The 10699-nt window shown below is 54.3% G+C and overlaps 1 protein-coding gene across 1 annotated transcript in view; it reads right to left on the bottom strand.

Moving 5' to 3' along the window:
* Nucleotides 1–1406: 1406 nt before the first annotated feature.
* The window catches only part of SMURF1 (SMAD specific E3 ubiquitin protein ligase 1), a 92989-nt gene continuing 83696 nt past the window's right edge, over nt 1407–10699 (bottom strand). Inside the window, 7 exon segments of the mRNA XM_042781078.1 lie at nt 1407–1506; nt 2391–2475; nt 3821–4022; nt 4604–4724; nt 5289–5426; nt 6108–6286; nt 6968–7082. Coding sequence (XP_042637012.1) covers nt 1407–1506; nt 2391–2475; nt 3821–4022; nt 4604–4724; nt 5289–5426; nt 6108–6286; nt 6968–7082 — 940 coding nt within the window.

The following is a 10699-nucleotide window of genomic DNA, read 5'->3' as shown; positions in this document are numbered from 1 at the left end:
GCGTTCACCAGGGCAGCATGGTCCTGCGAGACAGCCTGCACCTGCGCTTTCGGGATGGGCTGGGCTTTTTGTTGCAGCAAATCTCTTGCCATCCCTCCCATCCTGACCTCCTGCAGGGTTTCAGCTCACCTGAGCCCTGTGACCCACAGGCTCCAAACCCCTGATTGAGAGCCAGGGGCTGCTGCCAGCAAGGTCCAAGTGTGTCCGGGGCATGTAGAACCACAGGAGGACAGACGTTCTTCCCCACTGGCCGCAGTGTGAAGATGTCAGCAACAGAAAGGACAGATGGACAGCCACCCCAAAGCTACTTCCTCGTCCGTGTCAGAGTCGTGCTGAGTTCCAGTACACAACCCAGCAGTCGAGGGTCACACCCACAAGTCCCCTCTACAAACAAAACAGCAAAGCCCATACGTAGCACGTAGGACCCACACGCAACACACGGGAGAGGCATTGCCCCCTTGGCCACGCTCAGCGCTCTCACGCCCACGCTGCATGGCTGGAAAAGGGTGAGGAACTCGGGCCCTCCTCCTACGAAGACCCCTGGGCAGGCGAGCTGACGGCCACCAGTGTTGCCATCGGAGGCTGGAGGAAGGTACGCTGAGGTCATCAAGGACACTGGTGCCTGCCCCTCCCAGGCTCAGCCATCACCCAGCCGGCAGCTGGGCCACAAGTTCGTCCTGGGAGCTTGCAGCACTCCCCTCGATGGTTTCATGTCTCAACGTGGTTGCTGTGCTTCCTCCACAGTGTGACAGTGGCGCAGACGTGGCTTTGGGACAGCTGGTTGGGGCTAAGGCTGGTTTGGTCTGCTCTTTGACAAGCTCCATTGAGTCATGTTTTCATTGGAAAAATATCTCACTGGATAACGTGGCAAAAGGGACTCTTTAAAGGAAACACCATTTTTCTCTGTGCAAAACACATTTTCCAGACAGGACACCCTGCAAAGGAATAGCCACGCCACCAGCGGAAGCTGCCTGACAACCTTGAGTTGCCACAGGAGAGGCCACGCTTGACTTCTGCTTCCTGCTGGGGCAGAGCCCAGCAAGCCTGTGTGTGAAATCGGGGTTCCAGCTCAGGTATGATCCAGCTGCTGATCTCAAGGGGGCCTCCAGGCTGTGGGGACAGTCCCAGCACGTGTCACACCAGAGCAGAATTCCTGTGTGACCAGAGCCGAATGCTGACCCTGGCTGCCTTTTACTGGATGGGTGATGGTGGGGTATTGTCATAAAGAAGGAATATGGGGGGAGCCACCAGCCAAGTCCCCTCACCCACCCCCAACCAAAGGAGGCGGACAACCCCTTGCCCTCGGGTCATCGGGTCTCCCGGGCCCAGTGGCACGGGAGGCATCCGGAAAGCAGTGTGCTTGTGGGCTGGTGGTCCGAGCCACGCCTCAGCTTCCCGGCTGTTCTTCACTCCACAGCAAACCCACAGGTCTCCTCCACGGCCGTCAGCAGCTTCTCATACAGCTTCTCGTAGGACTCATACGGGGGGATATCGATCCGGTTGAAGCTGAGAGCAGAGCAGAGAGTGAGGGCCTCACCACGGGGGTGACTGAGGGCAGGTGCAGCCGGCCTGTGGGCACCCCGCGTGCATGCCGAGGTGGGAACAAGGGGCGATGCCCTGGAGAGGCTCTGAGCCCGTAACCAGCAGCAGACCTAAGCTGGGCCCCCGAGGACCGAGGACGGCCACTGCCTGCTGCGGGTGAAAGATGGCTGGCAGTCTTTCCTGGAGCCTTAACGTCAGGCGTGTTTCACCCCCTGGACAAGGAGCTGCTGTCGCATAGATGTGGAGAACGCAGTAACCAGAGAGTGGCCAGTTCCCTTCAGGAATCTGCCCCTTGGATCACACTGCGTCTTGGCAGGGTGCCCAGCTTCAGGTCAGCGTGAGGAAGTGACCTGGGGTTTAAGCCACTGCACCTACTGAGTCTAAGTTAAAACTTGTGGGAAAACCCTTTTCAGTAGGCAAGGGGCCCAGCCATGTCAGGAGAGGGGAGACCTACCACCAGGTTAAGTACTTCCTTGGGCCCCTATTTCCTCTCTGGCCCCTCCTGCACCTCCATAGTCAGGGCTGTGGCTGCAGAGCCTGCATTAATCCCGTGGCTCATGAAGGAGACTGGCATGTCACCTGTGACGCTATAGAAACACAGGAACTGCAGGGAGCTCTGGGGGCGTAGTGCCTAAGGCATCTGACTGCTAACCAGAAGGCTGACGAGTTCAAACCCACCAGCCACTCTTCAGAAGGAGGACTGGCAATCTACTTCTGTAGAGACACCACCCCAGAAACCCAAGGAGGGGTCACTGTGAGGTGGAAACAACTCAACGGCAGTGAGTTTTTTGGTTTTGCATGTGCACAAGAGACATGCGCAGCAGCCCGCCCCCGGCAGGTGCTCTCACCAGGTGTGGGCCTTCGGCAGGTTGTCCGTGTTCGCGTCTATCAGGTGGATGGTGAAGAGCCGGGGCCCTGCTGCGCCTGTAGAACCTTGCAGGACAACATTCTAGTTAATGTACTTCAGGGACCACAGCCCCCCCCACCACACAGCTCCCACAGGCCAGCACTCCCTGCCACACCTCTGCCCAGTCTCAGAATGTGCCTGCAGTGGCACCAAGTGACCAGAAAGGACAGGGACAAAGACTGCTGGCAACGCCCCTGGTCCCCCTGACCAGGAGCCAGGGGGCCTGAAGGGTAAAGCAGGAAGAGTTAACAAGCTGGGCCACGGGCAGCAGAGGGGAAGCAGGACAGAGTCCCAGACCCTCTGCAGGCAAAGGGGTAAGACAACTGCCCTGGACCCAAGCCTAAGGAGCGGAGCTGGCCACTGAGCACCCAAGGTAGGAGATCAGCATGCTCAAGTCCCGCGAGGGGGCCGTTACCCTGCCCAGCCCCAGCACACTGATGTCCTCCACTCCTCCCGGTGACAGCCATCAGAGGCCCTGGCCGGGGTGGGGGCGCCAGGGTCTCATCCTCACCCTCCCGTACATGAAAACAGCCTGCACCTCCCACTTCTCCAGACCCGGGTGAGCTGGGTGCCCCCCGGGGTGGTGCGTGCTGTCAGGCACCCTCGTGTGCAGCCTAGACAGACGCTCCGATCCATCCACTTAGGGAGGACAGTGACTTTTTTTTAACAAACAGAAGTGTTGAGCAAGTAGGCCTCCTGCTGGAAAGGGTATAACGAGAAAAGCATGACCCAGGTCCCAGAATTCTGGATTCTTGGAACAGTGGCATTCTGACAGCAGGACCTGGGGTGGGGTGGTCCCCATGGCCTCAGTTCCTTGAAACTGGGCCAGGAACCCCCTCCCCCCCCCGCTACCAGGCTGTGGTAGGGACGAGAAAGAGCAAGGCTCCCAGTTTACTCAACCCCAGGGCTGCCAGCACTGTCACGCTGCTCAGACAGGAAGCCCCGCATGGAGCCCTGTGTGCAGAATGCCAGGGCACTCCACGTGCGAAGCCCCCTCCCCCAGCGAGGCTCCAGCTAGTGCGCAGGAGACCCTGTCCTTGCATCAGTTATGTCTGTCAGAAGCGAAACGCTACTCTGTCCACACCCTTCCAGTTCCTAGCAGCATCTCCTCTGAACAAGATGGGCCCTTTCCATACAGCAGCTCTGGAGCCGTCCTGGGGGAACTCCGTCCTACACCAGTGACATCACTGGCTTCGGAGCATCACCGAAGGAAGAACGTGGCACCGTAACCAAGTATGGGTCCTCCCGAGAACAGCAGTTACAAACCAGGTACAGAGGGAGCGGGCCCTCGGCCTGCTGGGGCCCCGAGGAGAGGCAGGTGAAAGGACGCTTCCAGCCACCACCCTTGGGCCCCGCCGCCCCCTCAGTCACCTTGCAGCGCCTTGAAGCCCTGGAGAGGCACCCGTGTTGACCCCGTCACGAACTGCAGGAGCCGGGCCCTCCTGTCCTCGTCGAAGGCCTCCACGGCACGCCAGAACCAGCGGACAACGTTGCTGTCAGCCGCACAGTGCTTCAGACGCGTGTTGGACTTCCAGTCGTTCAGGTCTATCTTGTCCAGGCCACCGATGATCAGCTGCAAGGCGTTTAAAGGAGATCATTTCCTGTAGGTAGTTAGTATCAGCTAACACTACGCTATGCCTGGAGGGGTCCCAGCCAACTGGAGCTCTGCTCTGTAAGAACTTGGCAGAGATGTAAGAAGGCAGCATAGCAGTGGGGCTTTCGGCCACCCCTGGCCGGCCCACAGCTGTCACATCTCATGACAAAATCTGGGCTCTGTATTTGCCTCACGCTGGGAAGGACTCAGGTGATAGCCACTGTGCCTCAAGCACAGGCAGAGATGGACGGGCAGCGGGGCTGCTCTTGGCAGCAGGGTCGGGAAGTACACCACTCCCGCTCCACCCAGGGGCTGGGGCCTCCCTGGTGCAGAGAGATGCGGAAAGCACAGGGGAGCTCTCTGGCCTCCGGCATTGTCCAGAGACGGACTGGGGACAGCTGAGTCACAATCGCCAAGAACAAGAGTGTGATGCGAAAGGACGCCGGCAGAGTTTCCATTCTGACCACGTGGAGTGACCAGGAGAACTGACACAGGAGGGTCACCCCCAAGACTCCACTGCTGTCCAAGCGGACACCTGCCTTCGCCCCGCCCCCACTCACCTCTAGCTCTTTCTGGTCAAAAGGCTTCAGTAGGTGTTGAGGGATGAGCTCATTGAACCCCTTCTGCAGAGCCAGGAACTGGGCTTCGATTCCTCTCATGAACCTCCAGTTCACATACAACCTGGGAGAAAAGCCACAAGTTGAAAGGACTACCAAGTAGTTCAGGCCAAAAATGATATTCCCCACTTGAGGTGCTGACATCACCCACCGGCAGTACCAGCCTCACAGTAAGTTCACCAGCACGTGCTGCTGTACATTCTGACTTTTATAAAAGGGACAGCAACGGGTAACTTGTCCAAGTGCATTCAAGGTGAAGCACGGGACGTAGGGGAAGGCTGCCAGCTCGACCCACGTCTCTTGACAGAAGTGACTCGTTATCACTCGTCCTGATTTGCCTTAGAAGAGAGTGCCTCGAGGCTGACGGCCAGGAAGACTCCCTCCCCATCGGCACCGGGCAATATGAGTGTGTCCCCTGACGGGGCCCGGGGGTTATTATACTCCCCTTCAACAGGTCCCCGTGGTCACCTCAGGGCTCCTGCAGCCAGAGCCCCTGCTGGGAATGGGCAAGCCTCACCCAAGAATTGTGTTTGCTCAACAAGTCTGCAAGGCCTTGAGCACAGGGCCCCAGGATCTAAATATAAACTCTGCTGTGCACGGGCGGCCACCCAGATCCCGTTGATAGTACCGGACATATTCTTTCTTGTTCTCTTCTGTGACGGGGACGTTCCTGCCGTTGGGTTTCAGCTCATGCTGAAGGATCCGCCCAAAGGCGCTGTGTTCCACGCAGAAGGTGTGGTCCAGCACGGGGGTGATGTCATTCTCCCTGTCAGGACCAGGTGAGGTTGTTAGAGCTCTGGCACCACGCAGCGAGACAAGAGCAAGGCCCGGAGCAGCCAGGAGAGTGAGCATGGTTCCTGACTGCCCCGTGCAGGGCTGCCAGGGCTGGGCAGGCAAGAGCCGGGCACCACCTTGTTCTTGTTCTAGGAGGCTGCTGGGACTGAGCGGAGCAGAAAGGAGGGATCTGTGTCAGGAACCAGCCGGGGAAAAGCCACCAGGAAGACAGGTTGCATTTAGTGTTATTTCCCCATCAGAAGGCAGCCCCAAGCAGCTCCGTCCTTCCTGTGAGGCCAGCGTGTTCACGAGGACCAGCAGCCCCTGCTGCCCCGGGCTGTTGCTGTGCATGTGACGCTGAGGGGCGTGGAGGGAAATGCTACGGCAGACGTGGTGGAGTGCTCGTTCTGTCTTGTTACTCTGACTCCTCTACAGGCTAACAGGAGCAGCTGTTGTCCTACCTCACTTGTGCAAGAGAGACGGGCCCAGTAGGTCAGTTAAGTATTGTTTGTTGTCGTACACTGGTTTCTTTACTTCTCTTCTGCAGTTACACACCCAGCCCTACAACATCCACCTGTGTGTGCACCACCCCTCCCCCCGTCAAAAGATGCTGCGTGCACTTGGGCGGATAACTGTGCATTTTCAGCGAGTGGGAGGCAGAGTCAGGACTTACAGAATCCACACCAAGCTCTTATGCAGCTCGGGGTCCACTGACTCCAGGTCCGAGAGCTGGATGGGCTTCCCCAGCAGCTGCTTGTAGAAGGGCACTGTGAAACCCCCGTTGATGTAGTGGCCATGGAACACCGCCAGGCCTATGATCCGGCCCACAAAGTGGAAGTAAGACAGGTGGTCCTGTAGGGGGCACCAGAGAACGTGAGTAATAGAGACGGTCTGCGGGCGGGCGTCCAGATGCTGTTCTCATGTTCAAGTGGAAAAAAGGCCACTTCCATCGTCAGAACATGCACGGTTTTCATCTCAACACCTTCTCCTGAGAGTCGCTGTGTAACGGAGGCAGGGCCTTGTTCAGGATCACTCAGCCGCTCAGCCTGGAGCCAGCTAGCCCACTACCCTCAGACAAAGGGCAAGGCCCAGTGCTCGCCCTCACTCCTCCCCCCCAGAGCGGTAGGGAACCAATCTCACACTCCTGCTCATCAGTCTCTCAGAATTTGTCAAAACGGAAGTTTCCACGTTGCTGAACGGTTCTTTTGTGGTGGAATGCTCAAGAGCGTCTCTTGGCTGCCACTGAGCAAACACAGTAACTGTCCCCAACTTCCCTCGAAGGCAGCATGGTGGTCTGAGGACCCACAGCTCCCGCCCACTTGTTCTCACTGCAGACAACACACCCGTGGTCCCAGTCACTAAAAACATGCAGGACTGACGTTGGGCATCTTCAGCCCAGCCTCACCCTCACATTCATTTCACACACCACAGATTTCGCACACGTCGACACTGACGGAGCCAAAAACTGAGACTGAAAATCCCTTTGAAGAACATTCCCGACTACAGCCCCACCCCTGTGGGCTGTGTACTTACGGGGTTGATGGAGGAGTCCGCGTTGATCTGCAGCATATAAATGTTGTCAGTGGAATACTGGAAGAGGCCGTAGTACGGGTTCAGCATCTCATGGCACAGTAAGTAAAGCCACTCCCTAGGAACAAGCACAGTGTCTGGCTCTAAACTGTCATCGCTTCATGCCCTGAAGGGGCCAGCGTGGGAGGATCCCGACTCTGTGCGTACAGTTGGCACACAGGCCGCGGGCGGTGGGCGCTCACTTCCGGCAGCATCCAGAACGGCTGTTCTTGCCTCAGATAGGTAACAGCCGCCAATTTTAGCAGCCAAAACTCACACTATTTAGAAGAATACTCAGTAGTGACTCAAACACCCAGTAATGATCAGTCATCACAAAATGACCCGGACCCCAGCAAGCAAGCCTAGGTGCAGAGAGAACCGGTGGCCAAGAAAGCGCGTCGGCTGAGCGACAGTGCTGGTAGCAGGCCCCTCCTGAGCGTTCCTGCCCCTCAGCTAAGGTGTACGTCAGTACTTGACAGAGAGCAAAATCACAAGTGATGACGAAGGTGCGATTAACAGATTCAAAAGCAGTATGAACCGGCTTTAAAAGTGTGTGTGTGTGCACGGGTGTGTACATACACCAAAAACCACAACAAAAAGATGGGTCAATTTACACTGCAATGTTAACGGTAGTCAACTTGGGAATTAGAATTCTGGGTCCTTTTCTATTTCCTACAGTAAATGTAGTGTTCAAATTCCAAGTCAGGAGATGATGCGTCATAGCCCGGGGGGCAGGGGAGCCTCAGAGTGCGTCTGGCCTGGATTTTATCTCCTATTAAATAATTTTTTTTTTTTTTAAACCACAAACACCACTTTTATAATTAAGAAACTAGTTAAAAGTGTTAATTCTAAGAGTTTAAAAATCTGGGTGAGGCACAAAGGCATGCATTAATTTTCTTAATTCCTTTATATTTGAATCATTTCCTTTTAAAAACTTTCGTTTAAAAAAAAAAAAAAAATCAAACAAACAAAAAAGCCACTCTGAAGAGAAAGGTGACCAGGAACTGCTCTGGGAGGATGGGAGAAGCCCAGGCCCAGGGGATTTTACACGAAGACGGCCTTCTCAGAGGCATCTCACCACGAAGGCCCATGAAGGCGGCCTTCTCAGAGGCAGCCCCCCATTTTATTCTGAAATTTCTTCCTCTTTCAAACAGAATGTCATGGGATTGACACGGAATATGGGAAGGAAACACAAATAGAAACATTTGTCGGGGAAACTGTGAGAATATGCAGAAAACGATCTGACCAGACCACCCCAGCACCCCCCTCGACAGGACAGATAAGCTGAGAGAAGAGACGAGGTTCCACCTCCCACAAAGCCTGCACGGCAGAAGGCAGACCCCACGACCACCGCACCCCGATTCCCACATGCTGGGGAGTTCGAATTTGCAAGAGATCATTTTCAAAAGGGCCAAGGACTTCAATAGTCTAGATGGGAAGTGATTAAAATACAAGCAAAGACTAACAGTGCCACAGACAGGTAAGGAGGCTTCTTAAGTAGGTTCTGGAAGGAGTAGGGAAAAGCTAGTAACTAAGCATAAGAGGAGCTCTGGTAGCCTAGTGGCTAAAGCACTTGACTGCTAACCAGAGGGCTGGCGGTTCAAACCCACCAGCCACTCCTCGGAAGGAAGGCTGGGCAATCCTACTTCCGTAGTGATACTGCCTCGGAAACCCAAGGAGGGGTCGCTGAGTCGGGGCCGACTCGACGGCACATAACAACAACAACAACAAGCATAAGAGGGAAGGAATGACAGGGCCAAACACAGAAAACCAGCAGACTAGTTCTCCTGACTGGATCATTAATACACACCTACAGGGACCCATACACGTGGCTTCTGTCTCCACAATTCTCCGAGGCAGGTGCAACACCAACCACGATGAGGGCAGAAGGGGTAGAGTAAGGTGCAGAGTCCTTCTCGTCACAGCATCATGCTCCTTGAAAGCGATACACAAAGCTCTATCTCCACATGAAGATGCTATGGGACACGCAGAGGGACTTAACTCCTATGAGACCAGGCCCTGCTATTCATCTGCACATGCCTACCCAGGGACCTACAGTGCCCACCACACAGAAGAACACCATGAATGGGCACAGTCAGATACTGAACTTGACAAGTCTTGAGACTACACAAGAAAAGTGCAGAGAATGGAAACAGTTCAACTTAAATTGTTACCTCCTGTCAGGAAATGGAATGAATGGGTGTGCATCAAGGACAAACACAGTGACACCTTGCCAAAACAAAGACAGTTTCTAGAATCAAGAGCAAAGAAGAAATTTGGGGTCAACCCGACAAGAGTAGCCTCCATTTCCTGTGGAGAGGCAGTACGAGGGTGGGCTCACGGCAAATGGTGGCTCTGCACACCCCCTTATCCCAGCCACGCTCAAGAGAGCTGAGAGCCAGGAGGGGAGACAGAGAGACAGGGACTCTGTCCCAGGGCCAAAGGGCACACCCTCAAATTCCTTCCTTGTAATTCTGGCCTTTGGCTGCTGATGAGATCAGAACAAGGGTTTGTCTGTGATGCCACTGTAGGGCTGCGGATCTCTGAGTCTCCAATCCTGACTTCTCTAGAGGGGGCCGCTATTCACGACCCCAAGGGATCACAGCCCTGCCTGTGGGGCACCTCTCAGAGTTAGCGTTTTCTGTTTATAGAGTAACTCTGATTATCATCTGAACCTCACCAGACGGGGTGAAGGGGGGCACAGAGCATGGCATCTTGCTCACTACTGCACTCCTAATACTTCGTCCGTGGGAAGGTTTCACTATTTAATGATTGATGAATAAATACAATTCTGACCAGGGCACACAAAATTATAGGGGGTGCTCTTCTTTAAGATAATTCAATCCTATTCCAGAAACTTTAGTTTAACTCTTTGATTTTACATTGTGTTACAATGGAATTCAAGGAATGTGACAGTGATTTTCAAAAATGAACAAATGTAAAGGAAAAGATGGCCAATCTCCTACAGGAGGAGAGGACACCAAGAAGTGGGAAATCAGAGAAAAATAAGACCCTTTACCTTAAGTTACAAAGGCAAACGAGAACAGGGTCAAAAACAGCAATGCTCTTCCATGAGAGCTGACAGCGCCCCTGTCTGCACCTCGGACCATAAGCTAAGGAATCAGCAGGTGATGTCTACACGCAATCAGTGAGTGAGAACAGGAACACCGACCAGAAAAAAACGCTCAGAGTAAAAAGGTGGTCTTGAGAGTGCGCAGATGATCTTGGGTTGTCAAAAGTTCCTTTGAGGAAGACACAGAGAGGCACACAAGAGGTCCAGACGGCAGAGGTAACCCTTTTTACATACACAATACTGTGTCATCAGTGACAACAAACATTAATCTATGGGTAAACAGATGGGTAGACAAGCTGAATGATCAGACATGTCTAGGCAAAAGGGAAAATACCCATGACCATGTCTAAGGCTAGCAGATGATACCTCTACATATATGCTTCATATGTGTTGTAAGAATGTCCATATATGTAACAGAGCTAATAAGGGGCTAAGTTATGGTAACTTCTTAGCCACAGCCAACCACCCTGAGGGAGCAAGCAGTTGGCCCTGTGAGCTCAGGACCATGGTCTCAGGGGACATCAAGCTGAACTGGTGTAACACACTACACAAAACATTGTTCTACATTCTACTCCGGTGAATAGCAACTGGGCTCTTAAAAGCTTATAGGTGGCCATCTAGAT

The sequence above is a fragment of the Orycteropus afer genome, unplaced genomic scaffold (genome assembly GCF_000298275.1).
Source record: "Orycteropus afer afer isolate SDZICR_OR568_19922 unplaced genomic scaffold, OryAfe1.0 scaffold00006, whole genome shotgun sequence".
Taxonomy (NCBI): domain Eukaryota; kingdom Metazoa; phylum Chordata; class Mammalia; order Tubulidentata; family Orycteropodidae; genus Orycteropus; species Orycteropus afer.
Note: the sequence above shows the minus strand (reverse complement) of the source record. Positions and strands in the feature narration are given on the sequence as shown.